General features: G+C 37.3%; 1 protein-coding gene across 10 annotated transcripts in view; it reads left to right on the top strand.

The window, feature by feature from the left end:
* The window catches only part of LOC131427801 (GTPase-activating Rap/Ran-GAP domain-like protein 3), a 659,718-nt gene that overhangs the window by 476,849 nt on the left and 155,163 nt on the right, over positions 1 to 27,706 (top strand). For all 10 annotated transcript variants that reach the window (XM_058591317.1, XM_058591315.1, XM_058591316.1 and 7 more), the window contains 2 exons: positions 9,615 to 9,684; positions 22,389 to 22,475. In XM_058591317.1, coding sequence (XP_058447300.1) covers positions 9,615 to 9,684; positions 22,389 to 22,475 — 157 coding nt within the window. The remainder of the gene's footprint in view (positions 1 to 9,614; positions 9,685 to 22,388; positions 22,476 to 27,706) is intronic.

The following is a 27,706-nucleotide window of genomic DNA, read 5'->3' as shown; positions in this document are numbered from 1 at the left end:
AGCTGGTTTCCCCGGTTTTTGAATGGCGATAACTTTCACTTGTCTCCAGTCAGGTGGAACAATATTTTGCTCAAGAAACTTGTTGAACAATTCCAACAAACGTCTTTTTGCGAGGTTGGGCAGATTCTTCACCAAGTTGAATTTAATTCTGTCCAACCCTGGAGCGTTATTGTTACAAGACAAGAGTGCTATAGAAAATTCCATCATTGAAAATGGGTTATTAATAAAACCATTATTTGGAGGAGATTCCCGTATAATGCTATGCGTAGGAACAGAATCTGGGCAAACCTTCCTAGCAAAGTCAAATATCCATCGGTTCGAGTATTCATCACTCTCATTGCCCACGTTACGATTCCTCATTCGTCTGGCCGTGTTCCAAAGAGTGCTCATTGAGGTATCTCTTGACAAACCTTCGACAAAATGTCTCCAATAGCTACATTTTTTGGCTCGAAGTATGCTCTTGTACTTGGTTTCTAAAACCATAAGTTTTTCAAAATTCTGAGGAGTTCCTCCTCCCCGTTTTAGAAACGTCTTGCAAGCATTTTGTTTTGCGAGTTTAGCCTCTGAGCACTCTTTGTCCCACCAGGGGTTGGGAGGCCTTCTGTTAGTCGTTGGCCCAGGAAAGCGTTTAGTTTGGGATTGTTCTGCTGCCTCCAGAATCGAACAAATGAGGAAGTCATATTCTTCAAGTGGAGGGAGCTCTTCCATTGAATTCAAAATACTAGAGATACTACTTTGGTATTTAATCCAGTCGATATTTTTTGTCAAATCATATGGAATACTAGCGGAAGTAGCAATGCAATTGCTACTGCTAATTGAGATGATGATTGGTAAATGATCGCTACCGTGTAAATCAGGCAGTATTTTCCAGGTGCAATCTAGTCGAATTGATGTTGAGCAAAGAGATAGATCTAATGCACTTGGGCGTGCCGGAGGTCTTGGGATCCGTGTCATGCTACCCATATTTAATACCGTCATGCTAAAATTGTCACAAATGTTTTGTATTAAAGATGATCTGCTATCATTGTAAACGGAACCCCACATAATACCGTGCGAATTTAAATCCCCCAGAATCAATCGTGGTGCAGGAAGGGCTTCAACCATTTCATTAAGCTGTTGCTGTCCAACTTGTGCTTTTGGAGGAATATAAACCGAAGCTATGCAAATATCTTTGCCTTTAATGTTTATTTGGCAAGCAACAACTTCTATACTAGAAGTTGAAGGGATGTTTAATCTATAAAAGGAATAGCATTTCTTAATTCCCAAAAGCACTCCACCATACGGAGAGTCTCTATCGAGACGTATAATGTTAAAATCATTAAAATTTAAAGCTATGTTTGAAGTAAGCCATGTTTCGCATAAAGCAAATACATCACATTTTTGACTATGCAATAATATTTTAAATGAATCAAGTTTTGGCATGATGCTTCGACAAATCCACTGCAGGACAGTGATTGTATCATTTGCGACGGGTGATAAATTATCCATCAAAAGATACAAAACCTGAGACAATTGGCCATTGAGCTGATAACTGCTTCAAAAAGGTTCTAGCTATTGGAAGGAATGCCATTATGAGGGTCTTTAAGGGTTCAGATATATTGAATGCTGAGAAAATCCATTCAACAATTTCCGAAAACTTCAGTAATCCTGTTGGTGGCTGTGAAATGGAGCCCACTGGATTATTATCTTTTTCTGTACTAGATCCTGGATTGGTTTGTGAATTTGACAAACCAGGAGGCACAGTCTTTGGTTTTGACTTTTTTTGTTTAACACGGGGATCTTTTTTTGAAGATGAAATTTTAGGTGTCTTTTTTGGTAATTTGGAGGAAGACTTCTTTCTCTTAACTGACCCTTGGGTAGTGATAAACGAATTACCTTCACTATTTTCGTCAGAGTCAGAGTCCTCTGGTTCCTCTAGATTTGAAAACCCGTTTTCGGTTTCCAAAGGGGGGACATCAATGACCGTTTTAAGCATTTCTGCATATGTGCGCTTAGACCGTGCTTTTAAAGAAAGCTTAATTTTGTCTTTGTGCACTTTAAATGCAGTGCATACTGAAATATCATCAATTTCCTTGTTGCAATCATTATCTTTATGAGGCCCTTCACACTTAATACATTTTGGTTTATTACTACAGTAAGTAGCTGTGTGGCCGAATTTTTTGCAGTTCGTACAATTCATTACATTTGGAACAAAAAGCCGAACCGGGAGGCGAATTTTATCGACATAGACATGGGACGGCAACGCAGACCCGGCAAATGTCACTCGAAACGAGTCTGATGGGCGATAAACTTTTTTTTCCTCTTCATGAACTACTGAGTACAGTTGTTTGCACTCCAGTATTTTCACACCCTCAAGCATAGAGTTCTTGAAACGACCAACACCATGCTTGAGTAAATCATCTACCGAAAGACTCGCTTCGGTAACAACACCGTTAATTTCGACATCTTTTGAGGGTATGTAAACTTTATACTCTTTATTGAAATGTTCCGAAGAGACAATATCATTCGCGTGTTTCAAATTATTTACCACAACACGAATTTTATCGTTATTTACTTTTATGATCTCTTTGATTGAAGAGTATCGTGATGTCAAACCTTTATTAATTTGAAAAATGTTTAATGGCTTTGATATACGTCTAAAAAAGACTATCCAAGGCCCAGAAGAGCTCTCCTGATATTTTTTCGTTCGTGGGGGTATCGGATTCATGCTAGGATTTACGTCCATGGATTCATCCATTACATTAAAATTTTTAACTAAACTTTAAAATAAAATTTGAAACCAACACTACACAGTACTCAATCAAAAGGAAAAGAAAAAACTTCTACCTTGAAATTGTTGTCTATCTCCGTTGCACTGCCGTGTAGATCCTCGTTGCTCTAGATGTTCTTGTTGGATGTATCTGGACGTTGATACAATGCTGAAGCTCACTGTAGCGATAGAATATGATGTGATGCTACTGCTACCTGACATCCAGCACCACTCGAATTCCGATTTGCTTTCGTCTTCGCCAGCTGTAACCAGCGCAGGTCACCGGTGTATACCTGCGTGTTGTATGGCAGTGGAAAGACCGAGTTGTCTTGTCTCCTTCTTCCTAGTGCTCCGCACCGATATGCTTCTGCACCGAAGTGCCTTCGCACCGGTGTGCCTTTGCACTCTCCTGCTTCTATGTGCCTTTGCACTCTTCCTCTTCGATGTGCCTTTGCACTCTCCTGCTCAGCACTTGTGGCTGTATATTGCGGCCTGGGTAGAGTTTGGGAAACGCCCTTTGTTGTTTCCTTCACCAGCTTGGCCCAGCACTAGGGCTCTCTTATGCAGCACGACTATACGTTTTAACGGCTGCTGCCAACAGGTTTCTACCTGTAGTTCAACCGTTGTCGTATCCAACGCGTGTAAACCAACCAGCGTTATTAAACTGTACGCTTCCACACACAACCTTCTCGGTTGAACGGCTATTACTGAATGAGTAAGTTAGCGGTTGGTGATCTGTAATTAGTTTGAATTTCCTCCCCCAGAGATAGTGTTCGAAATGTTTAACGGCCCAATACATTGCCAGGAACTCTTTTTCAGTTGTTGAATAGTTTTCTTCTGACCTGTTTAGAGTTCTTGACGCATAAGCTACTGGACGATCTTTTCCGATAGGTTCTTGAGAAAGTACGGCTCCTATCGCAAAGTCACTAGCGTCAGTAGTTAAGTTAAATTCTTTAGAGAAGTCCGGATGAATCAACACTGGATCTCTCATTAAGATTTGCTTACATTTTTCGAAGCAGAGTTCTGTTTCTGGCCCAATGATAAAATCCTGGTCTTTACGTAGTAAGGTAGTAAGCGGTTTCACTAGTTTAGCAAAATCTTTAATAAATCTCCTATAATATCCCAAAATTCCGAGAAATTGTCTCACTTCTTTTTCTGTTTTCGGTAGTGGCCAATTTTTAATTGTCTCGATTTTGTCCTGATTCGGTCTTACGCCATCTTCCGAAACTGTATGTCCTAGAAATTGGACCTCTTTGCGGAAAAATTCGCATTTATCAAGCTGTATTTTTAGATTAGCATCTTTTAATTTTCTCAAAATTTTGTCCAGGTCGATTTTATGTTGTTCTAGAGAGGGTGAAAATACAATGATGTCGTCCATATATACCAGACAACATTTCCCAATTTCTTCTCTCAATATGCAGTCCATTACGCGTTGAAAAGTCGCAGGGGCGTTTTTCAACCCGAATGGCATACGCGTAAACTCGTATTTACCAGAGTTTACTGAAAATGCCGTTTTTTCAATGTCTTCGTCATCGAGCTGAATTTGGTGAAAGCCTGATGCGAGATCTATAGTAGAAAAATAATTTGTTCTTCCCAGCTTATCTAATATATCGGTAATCTCCGGTATAGGATATCTATCACTGATTGTTTTTTCGTTCAGTTTACGATAGTCTATTACCAGTCGAAATTTTTTTTGTCCTGAAGAGTCTGCTTTCTTGGGTACTACCCAAACTGGTGACGTATATGGAGAGATAGATTCTCTTACAATACCGTCTTTCAAAAGTTTATCTACTTGATGTCTCACTATTTCTTCAAAAGCTTTGGGGTATCTGTAGGATTTGGTATGGATCGGTATGTTGTCGGTGGTTCTAATTTTGTGTTTTATTTTGTGGGTAAAAGTGAGGTTGTCGTCGTTTCAGTACAAAACTTCCTTGTTTTTATCAATTGCTTCTTTCAGAGCAATCTTTTCTATTTCGTTTAGGTGTTCGTCCCTTATTTTGTATTTGGTCGTCGTATGTTTTAGGGGGATTTTCTCAATTTCGTAATAGTCTTTCCCTAGTTCGAGCTCATTAGAATTTATTTCGACAGATCTTTCGTCGGTGTTTTTCCGAATTGCCAAAATTGCCTTTCCGTTCATTTCTTCGTATAGTCCTGATAGTATTGAAAAATGTTTGAGAACGATTTCCTGATCGATTATGAATGAACCATTTCGTCTCACGGGTATCTGGATGAATTGAAATTTGTGTTCAGTTAAGTTCAATTTTTGTTCTCCTGGGAACATTTTTTTCATTTTAATTAATTTCTTTCCTATTTTCAAGGTATTGGTGGATGTATTAAGTGTCGCTTTAATTTCGCGTAGAGACTCGTAACCAATAAGGCCATCAAAAAATTTATGGAAGTTGAAAACGTAAAATTTTAATTTTTTTCTGATTTGGAAAATATCTATTGAGGCTGATTTGTTAATCTTATATTCGCCCTTGATATTTGTTACTGTAGAAGGTGGTTCATCTTTACAGTCTTCAATGTTGACGTGAGCCGGAGAGATATAATTTTTGTTCGCTCCTGTGTCGACTAAAAACTTTAACTCTCCTTTAGAGGTCATGATTGAAATATATGGTATGAAGCTATTCTGGCTCATCATTTGTTTCGATTTCTTTCTTGGGCAAGCTGAAAATTTATCTCTTCTGAAATTAAATATTCGTCGTCTTCGGAATCGAGCGTAGTGTCTCTTGTGTTTTTGTTATGGTATTCTTGTTCTAGTTCGTCATCGGAGTCGAGTTCCGTGTCTATTTGTTTTTGTCCGTGGTTGTTAATATGCATTTTGGAAACATGAGTCCGCATAGATATGTCCTCGTCATTTTGTGAACGGTTTTTAAATTTACCTGATGGGGTCTTATCGTGCTGACGTGGGTTAGAATTCCCTGCATTTAGTTTTGTGTATTTATTTTGTCCGCTATTCTGTTGAGTGGAATAAGGTGTCGGATTATGTGCTTTTTTGTCGAGTCTAAATCTATATGCCGCATTAGAGTACTGTTGCGTAATTTCGAAAGCATGTTCTAATGTTTCAGGTCTGCAACTTCTCACGTGCATTGATATTTCCTCGTTCAACCCGTCAATGAACCGTGTTAGTGTTATGAGGTTTATGAAAGAATTGATTGCTTTTGTGGATGATTTGTAGTCGTCCATATTGGCGGCTGCTGATTTAATAGCAGTATCTATTGCTCGGATTTTATTATAATATTCAGACAAATTTTTCTTGCCCTGCTTGACATAAAAGAGTGACTGGATATAACTTGTTATATCGCGACGGTCACCGTACGCAGTAAGCAGCGCTTCTTTAATTTCCTCCCACGTTGTGGGGTTACCGGAAGCTATCAAGATTTCTCTTGCTTCTCCCGTGATTTTATTTTTTACACTACGGACTATTTGTCCATAACATATATCATTTTTGTATTGTTCAAAAAGTTGTAGCGTTTGTTCGGTGTCTTGCACCCAGGCTAAGACTTCCTTCTTATTACCGCTAAAATTTGGAATATTCCTGATCGGGTCAGGTGTAGTGTAGCTAAAGAATGGGTCATTCTCTTTGCTCTTTAAAGAACTTATCGTTTGGATTAGTTGAGCTTGGTTTTCGGTCAGTCGCTTGACTTGTTCGACCAGCTCTTGCGTGTCAATTGGTTCCACCATAATTCTATATGCGTCGAACCTTGCACTAGTTTTTGGAATTTTTAATTTTTGAATATCACGGTCTCTAATTGCCAGTGTTATGTTCTGCAGTTTATTTTGTGAATTTTAAACTTCTAGTCACACAGAGTTCAGCTACTAATGATATACCCTCACTATTTGCCTACTACCTCGTTTCAAGTTTTTCACTGTTTTTAGGCCACTCTTAGGCACTCGTTTTCACTTCTTAATAATAATAATAATAAGGTGAAGGTTACTTACAAGATGATTCTTTTCATCAGGGAGTCTGCTCTTTGAGTGTGTAGCGATTATGGGATGGTTCCAGGTGGCGGGCTCGATCCTTTCCGATATCTCAAATTCCGGATGTCCTCTCCGAAATAGCTAACGCTGGAATGTCGGTGTCCTCCGTGTTCCCCGTTGGACGTCGAATCGTACCACTTTTTTCACGATAAAAGATGTTCTTGAATATTCACTGTTCTTGAATATTCACCTTTTGTTAATTTGGATTTGACAATTCAGCAAAGTTCGATATCGTCGATCGGCCACGTTGTCTTCGATGTCGTGTGGTTGGCGGCTGGAACGGTTGCTATGCCGGGTTTACCCCGTGTCAGCATTTTCCTTGCTGCGTTGGTCGGCGGACTCTCGGCTGTCGCTATGTTGAACTATGGGTTCTTTACTGTTGACGTTGCGGGTCCGGATCCGGTATTTCGTAACATATATATATATATATATATATATATATATATATATATATATATATATCTATATATATATATATATATATATATATATATATATATATATATATATATATATATATATATATATATATATATATATATATATATATATATATATATATATATATATATATATATATATATATATATATATATATATACATATATATATATATATATATATATATATATATATATATATATATATATATATATATATATATATATATATATATATATATATATATATATATATATATATATATATATATATATATATATATATATATATATATCTATATATATATATATATATGTGTGTGTGTGTGTGTGTGTGTGTGTGTGTGTGCGTATGTGTGTATGTAACGGTTTTTTGCACTAACTTTTCTCGGAGATGGCTGAACCGATTTTCACAAACTTAGATTCAAATGAAAGGTCCCATAAAAAATACCTGAATATTATTTGGATCCGGCTTCCGGTTCCGGAATTATGGGGTAAAATGTGCAAAAAATTGTGAAAATAAGTGCACAGACTTTTCTCAGAGATGGCTGAACCGATTTTCACAACCGACATCCGGATCCGGAAATATAGAGTAAAGTGTGTTAAAAATTGTATACAATCACTGAAAATGGGGGAAAACCTTAAAAAAAATTCTAAATCGACCTCATATCTTTTCCAATTGATAGTTTTTATCAGTAGACGGTCAAAAAAACCGATTTCGGTCAGTCTTAGAAAATTATTCTGAAGAATACCACAGTATAGTATAGTATATGAGAAAGGCATCATTACACCACCAGGTGGATTAAAACAGGTTTTTTAAGTATAGGATTCGATAATAATTTTTTTCAGTATGTTTACTCGAAATTAGACTGACTGCCAATATTTGTTCAAGTTAGAACGAAATTCGTCTATTAAAAAATGATTATCATAAAATGTAATCTACGAAATTCTTGTTAACATTTTTGTAAATTTCATAAAACTAAACTTATCTAAACTCTAAACTTATCTTATAAATATTCGAAAGTAAAATATTGAAAAATTACCTCTTGATAACATAAGACAATCTTATGGAATGCTTTTTCAATTTTTAAATCTGAAAGTCATAAGTCGTTCTTATGGCTTTCGAAGATCATTTTAACGGAGCAAATTTTTACACCATTTTTGCACAAGTTTATGTTACAAAGATTTGAAGATAATGCATGCTGAAGTACATTCACCCTTTTGAAAAAATAGTCTTAAGTCAAATTTGTCTTTCCGACCGTGCAAAATATGTGGTTTGCCAAGTCTTTACGTGTGCCAAGTTTCATCCAAATCGGAATATGTGATACCTCCTGGATTGTGGAACATTTTTCAGGGTTCATTTAGAGTTCGTAGTGGCCGTCCGGGTTGGCGGTCTTACAAGCCAGTTGCAATGCAATGGTTCTGTACGCTATGAAAGTCTGTTGTAACAGGAGGTCAAATTTTACAACAGGAATGTAATACCAAGGCTTTGGTTTAGAGGGCGGCAAATTCGTCGGACCCGAACCCTATGGATTGGGAAGCCTAGAGTATGTTGAAGGCTCTGAAGATGTGGAAGTCATGAAGCGGCAACTGGAAGCGGCCTGTGATGAAATACCGCAAGAGAACCTGCGAGCCATTCGTAGAATGCGATCCACGATCGCTATGGCGAGTGGATAAACTCATGTGCGTATGCGTGGAACTAGTCCATCAAGTTTTCGAAAAGTTCGTTGTTCTTTAGTTTGAAATAAAATGTGTTTGGTTTGGTCCATATATTTGCTAATACGATGGTAATTCTGCATGCTTTGTTTTCCCAAAAACCATTCTATTCTGGAATATTCCTTTATAAAAAAAATATTAATTTACGTGGTAATGATAAACGCTACCAGTTGGAAAAAATCTGATAAACTGTTATGCCTCAACGAGTCAAAGACGAAACGTAAAGAAAATCAAAAAAAATCCTCTGTCAGTTAAACCACAGCGAATCTGCCCAGTACCAGCCAAGTAAGTTCAATTTTCACTTTTACCTATCGGGTCAATAAAAACAGCTATGATGAACTGGTAGTTCGTTTCAAACTGCTATTGATAATTGTAGAATTAATTGTGAATTTATGGTAATCACTTCAGTAAATATTGAGAAATTAAAAAAAAAAAAATGGTGTATTGCTGCAAACGGAAGATTGTCAACTGAATATAATTTAATCAATGTTTAATATTTTTCACAAACATAATTTTACTATAGTAATGAGTGCAGGAGAAATTATGCCAGCAAAAATATTGAACCTTGATTAAATTTTATTCGATACACAACTGGAAGCATTTTTTCATTGTATTTTCGTCACTTTGAAATCGTTGATCACTGCACCGAAGTTAATCTATTCTCCTGCGTTCGCATGACCAACGAAAATTTTAATTAGTGTTTTCTCGTTTGCTTTCCCATTTTTCAGCACCTCCGCCACTGAGCTCATATCGAGGAGGGGCGTTTTTTCCCGGCGGCACTATGGATCCGTGGATCAGGTAAGTTGGCCGCTTTGTAGAATTCATTAGCGAGATTTATAGATATTGCTGGTACGTGTCCTAGGCTGCTTCAAGCCAAAAGTTGCTCCATCGCATTGTTGATATTGCCGGTGATTTAAGGACAGTTTTTTTCGGGATATTTAAATGTTAATTTCTTTTTCAGAGTTGTTGCGATTGGCAATGGCCTTTTTTATTCCACTTTGGTCTATTGATTAAAAAACTAACCAGAAAACATTGAATCCTAACACATGCTCTGTCCCAGTCCCAACTATCAAAACGAGCCAGAAATTCAGTTGGTAGTTTTTTGTTCGCATCACTGATGATAACGGTTTTGAAGTGCATCTGGAACAAAGTTGAACTCATTATTTAAAATCGCAAAACGTGTCTTCAAACTTGGCCGTTGTATTCTGAAAATAATATTTTCCTTAACGGTTAAACGTGAGGTTTGTTGAAATAACATTATAATAGAGAATATTAATAAATAAATCGTTGATGAGGTCGAACTGTTAAAGGCTGGATTCCTGCGAAATATACAAAAAAAAAAACCAAAGAAAAAAATCACATCAGTAACTCACGATTCGGAAAAATATAAATCTTATTCGTAATCTGATAGTAATCGTAATCCTCCTCGACGTCATCCGGCTGGTCGTGGATGCTCGGATCGTCGCTCATGTACTGGCTGTCGCCGGCTTCCCTCATGCGCGTCTGTTGGCTGTGGCTAATCTTCTCGTTGAAACTCCGCAGAATGTCATCGGGAACCTTGGGGTAGTTGGTCTGGTTCGGTGGATATTCGAAGCCAAGTTTTAGCAGAACGTGAGCTTTGATGGATTTCAGTGAAGCTTTGGCAAATACACTTCGGAACTGGCAAGCCGAGCAGTGAAACGGGTGTTGTTCGAACCTCGGGTGGCCATGAGAGGAACTGTAGCTGGCTTTCAAATCATCCGGGTCGTAGTTTCGCCGATGAACTCCGGCCAGTTTGTCACTCATAGTTCTGTAGTGAGTACCGTTCAGGTGGTTGTCATGTTTGATAATAGTCTCTTCCAGGGATGCACTCGCATCACTGCTGTCGTAGCAATCGGTCACCGGAAGTATTCCCATGGTGAATTTTAGCAACAGCATCAAATAAACTCCCCCCGTTAGTGACCGCACAATGTTTCGATTGTTCTTGCACCCAAACATTTTGCCGCTTGTGTAATTGACCTCACACTGTCGCTCGTTACGACAAATTGTCCACAACATCCTTTCGCCTAGTACACTTCCGTTATGTGCCCTATCATGTCGATTTAATTGTTTTTCTTTTCGAAGAAACAACGAATCGGATGAACAGTTTTTCAAGCACGTGCACTTCCGTTACCCTAGTCAGCAAACGAACTGTCTAATGATATTAAATTTACAGCAAACACTGCGCTTTGCTCTCGATTTTGTTTTCCTTCCGTGCTACTACCAAACACACCCGGCACGACTCAGTGGCTGTTGAGAATGAAAGCGAAGCTGGCCAACCGATGTGCCTTTTATAATTGCAGTTCTGGGAGCGAATGAAATCAAGATTGAATCAATTGTGATCAACAGGGCGCAGTGAACCAATTGATGCTCTGACCATCCGCTCGATGGTGCGAATTTCGTGGCCGTTGGAAATTCTCGGTACTGTGCTAGCCAGCCGGATAAGGTCAATTCAATTAGTGAGGTTGTTCTGTTGTTGCCGGGTGCAACGCCGGGGTAGATGAAAAAATGAACACGAGAAACTTTTGGTTGTCGCGGTATGCGGGATGCTTCTTTGCATATTGTCCGAACTCTAATGATGTGTTCTTGTTTTTGGGATGTTGTTTCCAGGCAAAAATATTTACATTCAGTGCCTGTTCGAAAGTTTAGTTCGCTGTGTTCACCCGAATGGCATCGCATTTGCCGGGAGATGATTTTCAGTATTCGGGTGGAATACAAATGTTTTAATCCTCGTCATTAAGATAAGTCCATTGAATCTTTCAGCCCTCTTACGGTTTGTGTTAACAGATCGGCTGAAAAGTTCGTATCGTTTCTATGAGAGGGCGCCACTAGAATTAAATCCATACCATTTTCAGTTAGTACCAACCTTCAAAAGATACGTGTATAAATTTGACAGCTGTCTGATTATTAGTTTGTGAGATATTGCTTTTTGAGTGAAGCTACTTTTGTTATTGTGAAAAAAAAATGGAAAAAAAGGAATTTCGTGTGTTGATGAAACACTACTTTTTGATGAAAAAAAGTGCCGCCGATACCAAAAAATGGCTTGATGAGTGTTATCCAGACTCTGCACCGGGCGAAGCAACAATTCGTAAGTGGTTTGCAAAATTTCGTACTGGTCATATGAGCACCGAAGACGATGAACGCAGTGTACGTCCAAAAGAGGCTGTTACCGATGAAAACGTGAAAAAAATCCACAAATCCGTAAAGTGAAGTTGATCGAGATAGCTGACACCCTAAAGATATCAAAGGAACGTGTTGGACATATTATTCACGAATATTTGGATATGAGAAAGCTTTGTGCAAAATGGGTGCCGCGTGAGCTCACAATCGATCAAAAACAACAACGAATTGATGATTCTGAGCAGTGTTTGGAGCTGTTATATCGAAATAAAACCGATTTTTTTCGTCGATATATAACAATGAACGAAACATGGCTCCATCACTTCACTCCGGAGTCCCATCGACAGTCAGCTGAGTGGACTGCACGCGATGAACCGAACCCAAAGCGTGGAAAGACTTAACAATCGGCCGGTAAGGTTATGGCGTCTGTATTTTGGGATTCGCATGGTATAATTTTCATCGACTACCTTGAAAATGGAAAAACCATCAACATTGGCCATTATATAGCGTTATTAGAGCGTTTGAAGGACGAAATTTCAAAAAAACGGCCTCATTTGAAGAAGAAAAAAGTTTTGTTTCATCAAGACAATGCACCGTATCACAAGTCGATGAAAACCATGCTGAAATTGAACGAATTGGGCTTCGAATTGCTCCCTCATCCACCGTATTCTCCAGATTTGGCCCCCAGTGACTTTTTCCTGTTCTCAGACCTCAAGAGAATGCTCGCTGGTAAAAAATTTAGTACTACAAAAATGGTATCGAAAAGTTGGAAGATCGCTATAATCTGATGGCAATTATGTTGAATAATGAAAACGAATTTTGGCAAAAAAATGTGTGTTTCTATTAAACGATACGAACTTTTCAGCCGAACTGTTATAACATGTTTCATCGTTCATTTTTAAAAACACTATTTTTTAAACTTAATCATAACTCAATTTTGCTTTCAATTGAAAATTACCTACCCGGGCAATTGAATAAAAAACGAAGTTTAGTCTTAGTGGATCTCATTACCAGGCTGTCTCTATTCTGTATGTTCGTGTGGATGTCCTAATTATGATGATTCAGGGAGCGGATTGTTTAAAAACATAACATTGCGTCATTGTTTGCTATGTAGAACATTTGGCAGCCCAAACTCTTGCAGCGTTCGAAAGAAAACCCTTACGGCAATTCAGGTTTTCGATGATGGTATCAGAAAAAAATATTCCTTCCAACCCCTCGTTCTGATCAAAATGTTTTGAAATCTGTTTCGACTTCTAGTTGACTGTATGTTTTGCAAAAGTTTTCCAATCCCTTTTCGAACTTAACCATGATCAAAACTTTCTGTGGAATTTGGTCTTTCAGTTTCAAGAGATTTCGTAGCCGGTTCTTAGCGTGCCGAACCAATGCATGGCTGGTGCTTCGACCTTACTGACACCAAGGATCCCCTTCCAGGTCGGGGCTCGAACATACGACTACTGCCTTGTATGATCAGTGCCCTATGCATTGAACCGCCAACCGAACCACTCAGGGGTCGATTGTTGATTTTAATCAAGTTAAATTGTTTTACCTTTTTTTATATATATAAAAAATAGGTATAGAATTCGCTCAAAGTTTAGACAAATTATCCGAGGCCGAATGTTATATACCAATCGATTCAGCTCGACGAACTGAACGAATGTCCGTGTGTGTGTGTGTGTGTGTGTGTGTGTGTGTGTGTGTGTGTGTGTGTGTGTGTGTGTGTGTGTGTGTGTGTGTGTGTCTGTATGTGTGTTGTCAACTAAGAGGTCGAGATCTCAGAGATGGCTGGACCGATTTTGATAAAACTAGTCGCAAATGAAAGGTCTCCCGTCACCCAAAACGCTATTGAATGGTTTTGAGATCGGATGTTTAATTTTTGAGTTACACGAAGTTTTATGTCAAAATTATCAGTTTTTTGACAGTATCTGTCACAATTGACCTTGAAAACAGAATATGTTTTCTGACTTAGATTCCGCACGGTAATAGCTATCCAACAAGCCATAGATTGGTAAAATCCGTCCATTTTTAACGGAGATATCGAAATTTTTGTGTAAACGACTTTTCCCCATATTCCAGCAGTATGAGTTTTGAGCGCTGTCTGGCAAAGAAAAGCTTGGGAACAACATAAAACACGATTTTTGTACTGTTACATACAATTGTTTCTAAGTACCAAAAAGACTGTGTACAACATCCTTTTTCATGACATTTAGCCTCGGACCGATTTTAGCACGGCTCGTTTTTGGCAACATAATCGTTCGAATATGACATATGTAAACCAGATGATGGCAGAATTATTTTTAATTATATTGTTTTAAACTACTTACTGCAATAAATGCTGGAAGAACATAACATCCATATACCATTCGAATCAGTTCGTCGAGATCAGCAAATGCGTTTGTGACAAATAATTTCATTTAATTTTCTTTTCTACAAATTCAGATTCATACGAAAAGTCGTATGCTCCCAAACAAAGTTCCTGAATTATGTTTGGTTTTTAAACTTCAAACCGATATAGAAGATGACAATCCCGAAAAGCTTCAAAGTTGGACTCAAAACTGTTGTTATTTATTCGTCATATGGCCATACGAATCGGTTTGGGTTATGCTGGCTCCTGGATACCGGCTCTGGAAGTACCTTAAATTACCGCAAAGACACCATATCAACAAGATAGCCAGCTCTCACATTTCCCGAACAAATCATTGGCAACATCCTTTTTTGCGAACATGGTGCCCTCAGGCGAGTCCGCATCGAATCTCATACATAGAAGCAGGAGAGAGAAATGTCAAATTCGTGCGCGCCAAAATAGCAGCACTGCGCACCCATACAATTGATATGATATATTGAATGTGATGCCGTGCGATGGCGTTGCTGAACTGAAGATTGATTTCGCTCCAAGCTGACAGGGTCTGATTACCGTAAACTCTAAAGTGGAACTTACATATCATGGCATGTTTAATCGATTATCACACTTTTAGATTCAAATTCGATCCGATTTGCAGTTTCGACATTACAGAGTAATGAGTGATTAAAACCTCAAATTGTCGCTTAAAACGACGGTCATTAAAATAATGTCATGAAAACTTAAACACCGAAGAATATTCATGCAAAAAACACTTGCGGATTGATAAAAAAAGGTATCATCTCACTGCTAGGTGGATTAAGCACGTTTTTTTCTACAAAAAAAAAGATTTTTGCAATCACTGAAAATTTACTCTGTAACCAGTTTTTTTGCACCATTCCATTCAGTTCGTCGAAATCTGCAAATATCTTTATGCGTATGTGTGGGTACGTGTGTGTATGTATGTATGTATGTATAAAATCAATTTCCTCGGAGATTCCAATGAAAGGATGCGACGTGACGATAAAAAAATATCAAACAATCGTAGTTATGTGCAATGTTTTTTTTCTAAATTGCACATTGATTTCTCAGAGGACATTGTACCAATATCCGTAAACTAAAATTCAAATGGAAGGTCCCATAGTTCCAAAGCATTCTTTTAAATTTTATGCAGGTCTGACTCCCTGTTCCGTAATAACAGAATAAAATGTGCATTCGAGTATCTCTAAACCTGTCGAAGCGCAAGTTTAAATTCATTTAAGGGGCGAATAGGGTCTCACACTTTTGAAAAATCATTTAATTTTTTCTTTATATTTTCTTATAGTAAAGCATTTCAAGAATATTCTGTGAAATTTTCAAGCCTATTGGAATGAAACTCTGGAAGTTATGGACCTTTATATATGGATATCTCATTCTGAGAAGAAGCAACAGCTCGGCGCACAGGCCCAAGATTTCTAATTCGATTGACTTCAAAACTGGACAAAACATTCTTGAAATGTCCCATTACATGGTATGGAATGTTATAAAGATCCGGCTTCAGGATCCGGATTAACGAGGTAAAATGTGTAGGGAAATGAAAAAAGTGCATCCCCGACGAACGTCCGCAAAGGTTAATAACGGGGTAAAAAAGACGGTTATAAAGACTGTCCCAGAAAGTATGGACGCAACCAAAAACCGCTGCCATTTCGCAATGGTTCAGAATCTGTCAATTTTTTTGGCTGCGTCCTGTTGTTTACACTCTTCACTAGCCACTCGTGCAGTTGTTTATTCGTTTTCATTAGTTTGTTTCGAAATGCGTGGACTTTCAGCAGAACAACGTCGAAAAATTGTGAACAAATGGTGAACAGAACGCGGACTGTCACTGAGAAAGATAGCAAAAATGGAAGGAGTAAGTGGAAAAGCCGTGCGAAATGCAATCAGGAAGTTCGGTGAGGATAACACCTTTGAGGATAAACCGAAAACGGGTCGAAAAAAAGGTCCTGCTAACCCTCAGTTGGATAAACGTATACAGAAGGCGTTCGAGCAAAAGAAGGAGGTTTCAGTTCGGGATGTGGCCAAAAAAGTGGGCACTTCAAAGTCATATGTTATTCGAGGTAAAGAACGTTTGAATCTTCGAATCTATAAGAAGCAGAAACAACCAAAACGTAGCTCGAAACAAGAAGCATCGATCAGGCCGAGGGTTCGAAAGCTGTACAATACAATTCTTGCTGGAAATTTGAACTGCATAATCATGGACGACGAAACCTTTGTGAAACTCGATTACAAATCCTTGCCGGGACCACAAAATTATACGGTGCGAGAAGGGCAAGTGTTAAACCAGTCCGAGACATCGATTGAAGTCGAAAAATTTGGTAAGAAAGCTATGGTCTGGCAAGCAATTTGTAGCTGCGGTAAAATTTCGAAACCCTTCATCACCACTGCTTCAATGAACAGCGAAATATACATCAAGGAATGTTTACAAAAACGACTTCTACCCTTGATTCGAAGCCACAAGGATTTTGTTGTCTTTTGGCCAGATCTTGCTTCTTGCCACTACTCGAAATCAACGGTAGAATGGTATACTACCAAAAATGTCACTTTCGTCCCAAAAGACATGAATCCACCAATTTGCCCACAACTTCGACCAATTGAAGAATTTTGGGCATTAACGAAGGCACATCTTAGGAAACATGTCTCGGCAGGCGAAACCATTCAAAAGTTCGAAAAAGATTGGAAAAAAGTGTCAAAACTTGTCGCCAAGAAGTCTGTACGAAATTTAATGAGGAACGTTCGCAAGAAGGTGCGCCAGCTAGTCTACAATGGCTAAGTATCAAACGTTGAGAATAATATTCTGTTGTTGTAGTCTAATATTATCGGTATATCGAATAAAATTTGAATATCTAGCACTTATTTGCAGCGAAATCAAAGTGCGTCCATACTTTCTGGGACAGTCTTTATTACAACGAGATATTAAAATTTTGTCATGCATTTTATTGTTGAGGTCAGTTGAAACCGATATTGTCAAAAAACATCAAATTTTCATATAAAATTTTATATAACTCAAAAAGTAAACAATGGATCACAAAAAGAAAACAATAGCGTAATGGCTGACAAAACAGATCTGTCATTTGCAACTAGTTTGATCAAAATCGGATCTGACATTTCTGAGCTCTACGCGTTTTTGTTCTGTACACACTCGAACATGTTTTCCAAAGTTTGAGCGAATTATACACCTATTTTTTTATTTTAAAATAAAGATTGAAACTCACAGTCCCATAGCCTGCTATAGAAATATGTCTCGATCAGTTTTCCGGCTCCGGAGTGACGAGATGAGATGTGCTAAAAAATGAAAATAAAGTGTGCTCGGTTTGCTCAGAAACCAGTGAAACAATCTTTGCGCACTAAGATTCATATGAATGGTATCATTGCCCCATAGTCTGATACTGAATTTCAAACTTATACGGTCACATACCCTGCTGTGGAATTTCATCCGAACCCGACTGCCGGTTCTGGATATACAAGGTGTAGTGAAGTATGTTACAAAATCCAATCCGTCTTTTAAGATGACGATGCAAAGATCATCCAAACTCTACGAAACTGTGCTAAGAACTGTTCCAATATATTGATCTGGTCAGGTGATAAACTAACAAATTTTGATCCTCGGTTTCCAGTTTGATTGATCCGGGATAGTTAAAACGATTTCGCCAAACTTGGGGTCTTATGGCCTCGTAGATTGCTACAATTTTTTTCCAGATCCAACTTCCGGTTCTAGAATTATATGGTGCAAAATGCTATGATTTTAATCCTCAAAAAAAAAAAATTTCAAGTTGACGATAGAAAATACGTTCAAATAATTTGAATTGTTCCAATATACTGGTCTTGTTGGCTGATGGCTATACAAATTCACTTGACTATTGCGATGCCAGAAATAGTTGTCAAAAGTTCTGAAAATAAACATGCATCAATTTCATATAAGCGATTATGAGAAAGGTGCCACTACACCACTAGGTGAATGAAAACAAAGTTTCCTGTTAATTTTCCAATTTTGGAAAAAGCATTATACTTTTTTCAGTGTATATTCTTATGAGATCATCCATTTGAACGCCTAAAACTTCTTCTCAGACTACTTGGATTTTTGTACAATTTACAGTTATTCAGTTACAACGATTCAAAAGAAAAATGCTTCCAAAATACATCTGCCTGTTAGTTTGTTTGTTTTTAGTCTTAATTTGGTCTTTATATTCGTCTAAACTCTGTTAATATGTTTCTCATTTTTGGAATTGCTCGTTTGTAGTTACTGTACCCATAATTGCAAAAAAAATATGTTTGCCTTTTTGACATTTGCTATCAATCGTATGTATCACTAAGTCTAAGAATCAGTAAGACAAATGCAAATTTCAGAAATTCTAGAATAGTGAGCCAATCTTCCGTAACAGGGATGCTTTTTTATTTTATTTCACGTTTCGGGATCGTTTAGGTATAACACAGTCAACTCATCTTATTTTTGTGTAACTAGTTCAATATTTTGACTTCTGGATCTCGTTGATACCATTTTTCTTGAAGGAGAAGCAGTCTCATTGCCGTTCAACGAGGATTGGGAAGCTATTGGTTAACCTCAAGCGTCATAGTTGTTTTTATTGATGTTGTACACAGAAAACAAATTATGAATATTATAAGTGACATATTTCAACAAACGATGCAATTCATAAAACTTAACTTATCAAACGACGCAAAATATTACATTCGTACAGAATTTTCTGAACATGCTTCTGTGGCTCAGTCGATTTACTGACGAGATTTGTGATCTAATTTTTCTCGGTTCAAGTCTCGCTGTTCCTATCGATCTTTTGTTTATTATTTTATTCGGTTTCAAGTCAGTTTTCAAACTACCCAATTTCAAATGTTTTTAAATATAAATTTGCGTGAAATACGACGCTCTATTTATGTGCATCTTGTGAGATGTAAAATCACAAGATTTTTTTCACACTGTGTTGTTTTAGGCATCGTTGTAGTGTTTCTCTGAATTGGTTTTATTTCATTATACATTAGTAGCAGGCTAGGTTCCAGTTCGTGCTCGCATCTCAGCCAACGCAGTCGAAAATCGTTTGCGGTCGAAGCAAAAGAAACAAAGACAATACAGTGCAGTGAACAATAGAGTGTACGGAATGGTCAAATACGATTTAACAAAGCCTGAAACTTGGGCAACAAGGCCAAATTCAATTTGTATAGATTTCAAGCGTTGCAAAGTTAGACCAGCAGCAAATGAAATTGAAATCTTACTTAAAGAACGAATGCATCTAGACGCTAATAATGTAACTGAGATTCAATTCAACAAGGCGTCTAACTGTGTGTACATTATGTTTAAACGTGAAAGCGATGCAATTGCATTCGCTTCGGTTAACAACGAGGTGCACAGCGTTGAGTGTGACAACATTAAATACAAAATTCCTGTGCACATGGTGGACAATGCCATACAAGTACGCGTGCATGACCTTCCCCCGCAGACCAGCGAGCAGTATGTTCGGGAATGTATGTCGCAGTACGGTGAAGTTCTTTCCATCGAAAGGGAAGTATGGCGGAATTTTTTTCCGGGTATCCGGAATGGCGTGCGAGTGGTACGTATGCAACTACGTAAAGCAATTCCATCTTACATCATTTTTAATCAAGACGGGAAACATCCGTGTAAATCGCTGATTACGTATGAAAATCAACTGGTTACATGTCAGTTTTGTGAACAACCTGCACACTACGGCAAACCTTGCACTGAAACTGCGAAAACAAACAAAAACAAGGACAACCGCTCAACAACGGAAACTAAAGAGTGCAGTGCTCCTGTTTCAAAATCACCTTCACCATCTAACCAAACAGCAACTGCAACCAATGTACAACAAGGCGCTTCTACAGTAACTAGCAACGAGATCAAGACTGCGAATAACAAGGAAAACGAAAAGAAGACGGAAATCAACAATGCCACCAATGCGTCAATGGACGACGAGACGAGCCACGAACAAAGTGCCCCTCAATCCTCGCAGGAGGGAAATGGAAGCTCCTCTCCCCCTAGAAAAAGGGTGACAACGAGATCGAATACAAAGAATTTTTTATTTAAAAAATCGGCTCAATCGGCCACGTAAAGCTTGTACGCAAATAGGCCTGAATAAAGATGTCTTTTAAATAAAAAAAAAAGTAGCAGGCTAGGGAGTGTGTTGGTGCAAGGAGACTGAAATCTAAATATTTTTCCAAGCAGTGTTTCATTTTCAGTTAAATGATTTTTTTTTATTACATCTAATAACCCTTCTTAATCCTTCCAGTGGTGTGATAATGTCTGTCTCTTTCTTTGAAACAATGTTATGAACATATTTTTTACCTTTTTATTAAACAATTTTTGACATTAACTTGGGCTTATTTTTGGCACCAATTAATTATGATACGATTGACTCGATTTGTTCACAAAAGCATGCTTCAGCGTTTATGTCACATATTTGGCATAATTTCTCAAATCAAAACACTTAGAAATAATCTTGTGATTTTACATCTCATAAGATGCATACAAATGGAGCGTCGTATTTCACACAAATCTATATTCAAAAACATGTAAAATTGTGTGATTTGAAAATTGAAAGGCTTGAATCGAATGAAATAAAAACAAAAGATCGATAGCAACATTACGACTTGAACCGAGAAGCATTAGATCACAAATCACGCCATTTAATCGACTGAGCCACAGAAGCACATTGTTTATAACTATGGGTGTTAGAAGTTCCGTTTGACAATCGGTTTTTCCATCAATGCTAATACATTTCCATAGAAAAATGCAAAAAGACGATGGAACTTTACAGAAATTGCTTATACACTTGTAAAGTGTCTTTCTCCTTATCTTAACAATCCTCTATAATCGGGTGCAGCTTAATGCGCACACGGTTTCACCAGAACAGCACAATAATGCCGAGAAAAGCTATAGTGTTAAATTTTCTTGGGATTGAGACCATTCGCAGAATTTCTTTCTAATCTAGGAAGGTTCCTGTTTCGTAAACATCAAATTCTTTCCAACTCCCTTTGTTCGACGAACAAACATCAGTCAATCGTTGTTCGCTCGTCTCCTGTGGGGTTTCCGGTATATGCCAGCGAGTGACATAGCTAGTTGTTTGGACATCGGTTCTTGTAGCATAACAGTTCGTGGCTTTCACATGGGAGCAGTATTCCGTTCTCGGAAGCTGAATTTTTAACGGGAACTTTGAGTCGATTTTGTCAAACCGAAAAAAAACAATCAAGTCTTCAAGCAGAGTGAGTTACAAAAGCACGAAAAATGCAGTCATTAAATATTTATTAAGTTGCCAATGATTATACTGGTGGAACGAAACGTCGATGCATTCTTTTATGAATCAAGTTGAACAATGAGAGGGTAGGAAAAATTTGATACAATGAATGAATGGTTCTTCTTTCTGCATCCAATCTAATGAAATTACGGAATAGGTTATCAAGTATAAATAAGCCTACCGTCCTGACCAACTCATCCTTGATACTTGGTTGATGATAATTGAAATGATGATGAAGGAATGGTCGTAAAAATTAAGCATTAAACCTGAAGGCTTTTCAGTTTTTGTATCACAAGCCATAAAACTAATTCAGAGCAAGTTAGTAGTTTTTCTAGCGGAACGAATATCTCTTCGCTGAGCGGGAAAACCAGTACAATGTTGCGACAATGTTTTAAATTATTCACATTCTGCTGCAGATGTTTTCCCGGCCACCTTTCGTCAAGCGAGCCGTCATTAGGAAGTAGGAAAGAGGACATGCCTCATGATTATCCGCCTGCGAGTTGTGGCTGTTCCCCTTATCGCGTTGGTTGAACTTAACGATGATCTATGTCGTAATTGTGACATTAGAAAAGATGATGTGTGCTGTTTGGTTTCATTGTTTGACCGTCTGGAATAAATGGGTGAAACATTACAAAACAATCATTAGGAATGGGTCAAACAACAAACAAGCGTTTAGTGCTACAATAGCAACATAATGATTTGGGCCTAATTGTCCTTTTTTTGCATTGTACTTTCAGCTTCCACAATCAGAAATCGACGGGCTGGACCCGAATTGTCGACGGTTTCGGTTGGAAAATGGTGAATCGTTAGCGGAGAAAGATGAGGTAAGATGGTTTTTATGAATTTTAGGCGCGGTGGTAGGAACAAATGGTATTTTTTAAAAGATTCAATTTAGTTTTAGATTGGGATTTTATATTCATAAAAAAATTGTAGTTTACTTTGCAAAGTGAAACGGGGGCGTGAAAAACGAAATCTCTATATAAGTATCTTGCTCCAGATAGCACCATACAGTCTTCGACAAACTTGTTTTAGTTACTCAGACCCATCATTTAGAGTCATTTGGTAGACAATTTTTTGACAACTACGCCATCAGGGGCGCTTTGAAAAGAACATGAAACAATTTATATGATTACAACAGAGAAAACAATTTGAACAAGAGATATCGCGAATATTTTAGCATCTGGAATCTTCGATTAACTTTTAGAGAGATTCAAAGTTTATCAACTGGTTAAAAGTATATTTCGGAATCATGATGCAATTAGTGTGCTTGCTATGATAATATTTCAATATTAAAATTATGCTCTAGCTCGAAAACTTGAAGATATAAAGCGATTTTGTCTTCTACAAAAATGTTCGAAAATTAGAGGTCTACAAAAAAATTCATATTAGTTTGAAACCAGTGGCGCTGGTGAACTCCCAATTTTGCTAAAGAAAATTGATTCTGTTGTATCTTTAAAATTCGATGATATATAATGTTGGTGTTTTCGAGAAGAAACTTCCGGAAAAGAATGTTCCGAAATAGTTAAATTTTACCATAGTGTGCCATTCAGGCTTTGAATCTCTTGTAGCTCAAGACAATGTTAACTTATTAGAATGGTTTCTTCAAGAAGTTATTAGGGTTCCAATACTCATAAAATGAATGAGTTCTTATTATATCTACAAAGTGGTCGTCGGTAACTGAAAATCAGAATTGTTTACGAGAGCGATGTTATTAATCAGTTTATCAATAAGTTGGTAAAGGAAAGATAAATTGAAAAAGTATTTTCCTAGAAGGTACAAGTAGGCTACTGAAGTATTAGGAAGAATATCGACATCTAAAATCTGAGGAACTTAATAGAATGAAACTCGAACTTCGTATTGAAGTTTTGATTATTTATATAATTAGATATAATGTTAAGAACAAAAAAACGTGACATGATTTTATTATTTTTTTTAATTTTATTTAATTTTTTGTTTTTTATTGAATAGCCTAATTAAGCAAAATTTTTAATAGTTTTTCATGGCAACTTAATACTACCATTTGGAGCTAATCCTATATCTGAACCTGGCTTAGAATCACTACCTGTGATGTGATGTGAAGAGAAGCCTGATGGTGGAATGACTTGCGAGTGGATGCGGGTAGACCTACAATAGCCCCGATATGACTCATCCATTAACCTTCTTACTATAGCTGTTACAGTCACTTACTCGTATTCCGCGGGAATGAAAGATGCTCTTACCAACCTTAATATCCAATTCATGGATGAAGCATATCGCTACACATGCTTGAACTCGTCTGATGAGAAGAGAATAATAATATAATATAATATAATATAATATAATATAACATAATATAATATAATATAATATAATATAATATAATATAATATAATATTTATTTTTTTTATGTATTTATTTGGGGAGCAGGAAAAAGCCCGATGGATATGAAATATAGCAATCTCTCTCAGTTCGTGCTGGCATCTCATCAGACACAGTCGACAATTGCTTACGGTCGAGACGATAGAAACAAAGACAATACAGTGTAGTGAACAATAGAGTGTACGAAATGGGCAAATACGATTTAACAAAGCCTGAAACTTGGCCTACAAGGCCAAATTCAATTTGTATTGATTTCAAGCGCTGCAAAGTTAGGCCAGCAGCAACCGAAATTGAAATCTTGCTTAAGGAACGAATGCATCTAAACGTTACTGATGTAAGTGAGATTCAATTCAACAAGGCGTCTAACTGTGTGTACATTATGTTCAAACGTGAAAAAGATGCAATTGCATTTGCTTCGGTTAATAACGGAGTGCACAGTATTGATCATGACAATGTTAAATATAAAATCCCTGTGTACATGGTGGACAATGCCATAGAAGTACGCGTGCATGACCTTCCCCCGCAGACCAGCGAGCAGTATGTTCGGGAATGTATGTCGCAGTACGGTGAAGTTCTTTCCATCGAAAGGGAAGTATGGCGGAATTTTTTCCGGGTATCCGGAATGGCGTGCGAGTGGTACGTATGCAACTACGTAAAGCAATTCCATCTTACATCATTTTTAATCAAGACGGGAAACATCCGTGTAAATCGCTGATTACGTATGAAAATCATATGGTTACATGTCAGTTTTGTGAACAACCTGCACACTACGGCAAACCTTGCACTGAAACTGCAAAAAGGACATCTTTAAACAAAAATAAGGACAACCGCCCAACAACGGAAACTAGTGAGCGCAGTACTTCTGTTGTACCATCAAACCCACCAACAACTGCAAATAATGCACAACAAGGCGCGTCTACAGCAACTAACAACCAACCCAAGAATGCGAATTACAAGGAAAACAAAGAAAAAACGGAAACCAACAACGATACCACCGATGCGGCAATGGAGGACGAGACGAGCCACGAACAAAGTGCCCCTCACTCATCGCAAGATAAAAATGGAAGCTCCTCTCCCCCTAGAAAAAGGGTGACAACGAGATCCAACGGTAAAAAAATTATTTTATCTAATAAAAACATGGCTCATTCGGCCACGTAAAGCTTGTACGCAAATTGGCCTGAATAAAAAAAATTTTATAAAAAAAAAATAGCAATCTCTCTCTCTCTCCAGCAGGCATGAAACCTCCTCATCTTTTGTATCAACAGAATACAATGATTCAACAGATACATTTACGTTCAAAACTAACAATTAAAACTAACAGTTAAAGCTAAACCACTAACCCTATAACTAGGTGATGACACAGTATTACAGCATTACAGAGCAGCTTCCTTGAAAGGCGAGATAGAAGAGAAAAGTGGATATGAAGATGAAAGAAGAAGGTCAGTTGAGGGAGCAGTGAGTGAGTGTGGACGAACGACGGGGTTAGAACCGGCATGTAGATCTAATTAGTGATCAAAAAGATGGTGGAAGACGGTGAAAATGGACGTTAAATAAACGACACATACTGAGAAACGGTTCATTATATCCGTAGTTAGTTCTAGCACGAGGGATTCGTAAAAATGGATGTGAACGAAGATTGCGACGATAGATTTCAAAGTTGACCAATCGTAGGAGATCAGGGCAATCAATATGTGATTGTATCAAATCAGTGATGAAAACAGCCTTGTAGACGTTTCTACGAATACACAGCGGATCCAGTTCGATCAGTCGGCAACGATCATTATAACTTGGAAGGTTTAATGGGTCTCTCCATGGTAGATTTCGGAGCGTAAACCAACTTTATATAATAATAATAATTTATATCAGGATAAAGAGTACTAAATAGAGCACCGCAGTGGAAATTGCGAAACAAACACTTATTTTTAACTTTCGCTATCACTATCACTATCACTATCACTATCACTATCACTATCACTATCACTATCACTATCACTATCACTATCACTATCACTATCACTATCACTATCACTATCACTATCACTATCACTATCACTATCACTATAACTATCACTATCACTATCACTATCACTATCACTATCACTATCACTATCACTATCACTATCACTATCACTATCACTATCACTATCACTATCACTATCACTATCACTATCACTATCACTATCACTATCACTATCACTATCACTATCACTATCACTATCACTATCACTATCACTATCACTATCACTATCACTATCACTATCACTATCACTATCACTATCACTATCACTATCACTATCACTATCACTATCACTATCACTATCACTATCACTATCACTATCACTATCACTATCACTATCACTATCACTATCACTATCACTATCACTATCACTATCACTATCACTATCACTATCACTATCACTATCACTATCACTATCACTATCACTATCACTATCACTATCACTATCACTATCACTATCACTATCACTATCACTATCACTATCACTATCACTATCACTATCACTATCACTATCACATTTACAACTATAATTACAACCATAAACACAACAACACCAACAGAAATCATGTTATCAGCCAGGTACACTGCAACCTCAATTTACGCGAAGAACCGGAGGGTGCGTAAATTAAAATTCGCGTAAATTAAATAAAATATTGCGTTATTTCAAGTTTTTCGCGTAAAAAATGGTTTTTCAAATTTCATTTGATTTTAGAGTAAATAACGTTCGATGCTTTAGCGCCCGAATATGTTCTGAGACTATGGAATTGCTTAAGAGATCCACGATCCAAGAACTACTTGGAGTATTATCCTTAGGGACTACACTGTGTCACAACGAGAACTACAACGGCTAATACCTTTTTTGTTTGCGGTTCATACCTTTAGAGCTACACATAGCTTATTTGTCTATTCATAGCTGTTTCAGGTAGGCTCCAAGTCATCCAAGAACTTCAGTGAAAACAGGTCTATCTATACGAGTGTATTGCCGCGCAGTCCGAACGGCGTGCGGGGTAGTTTGGAGGGGTGTTTCTTTTTGTTCGGAAATATAAAAAAAATGGTTTTGCCGTTTACAATAACTTTTTATTCATTGGAACTTTTTTCAATCTTCGACTTCGCGTATAAAAGCTATTGTAACCCGGGTAGATGTAAATAGCAAACAAAGATCAAAATAATAACAACTTTTACCATCATATCTTGGCTTGATGTTTCTGTGTTATCACAGCGATACTTGATATTTTCATGATATTGCATCCAAGGAATCAAGAAATTATACAATATATGTTTAACATCGAAATTAGTTATAATATCTTATTTCGTTATTGATGAGCTATTCCAATTTCATTAAGTAAATTGATCCAGTAGTTCTATCTTCAAATAAAATACTATTAAATAAACTGCATCAGAATCAGATAAGAGAAATACTTATGATATTACTCTATTCTGAATGCTAGAATATAAAATAAATGAGATATTCGTCTTCTATAATTATTTTGTTCTTGGTTTCATATTACAATGACAGAATTTAATATTTTGTAGCTATTTTCTCATGCAAGTTTTGTTATGATTTTTGATATTTTAACTCTTATTTCAAACTAAATAATGTTAATTTCTACCATTGAGATGTTTGGTTTTAATAACAGAATTTCTTATTGGTTTGCAAATCACTTCTACCCGGGAAAGTAT

This window comes from Malaya genurostris, chromosome 2 (genome assembly GCF_030247185.1).
Source record: "Malaya genurostris strain Urasoe2022 chromosome 2, Malgen_1.1, whole genome shotgun sequence".
In the NCBI taxonomy this organism is placed as follows: domain Eukaryota; kingdom Metazoa; phylum Arthropoda; class Insecta; order Diptera; family Culicidae; genus Malaya; species Malaya genurostris.
The sequence above is the reverse complement of the archived record's forward strand: the minus strand, read 5'-3'. Positions and strand labels throughout refer to the sequence as shown.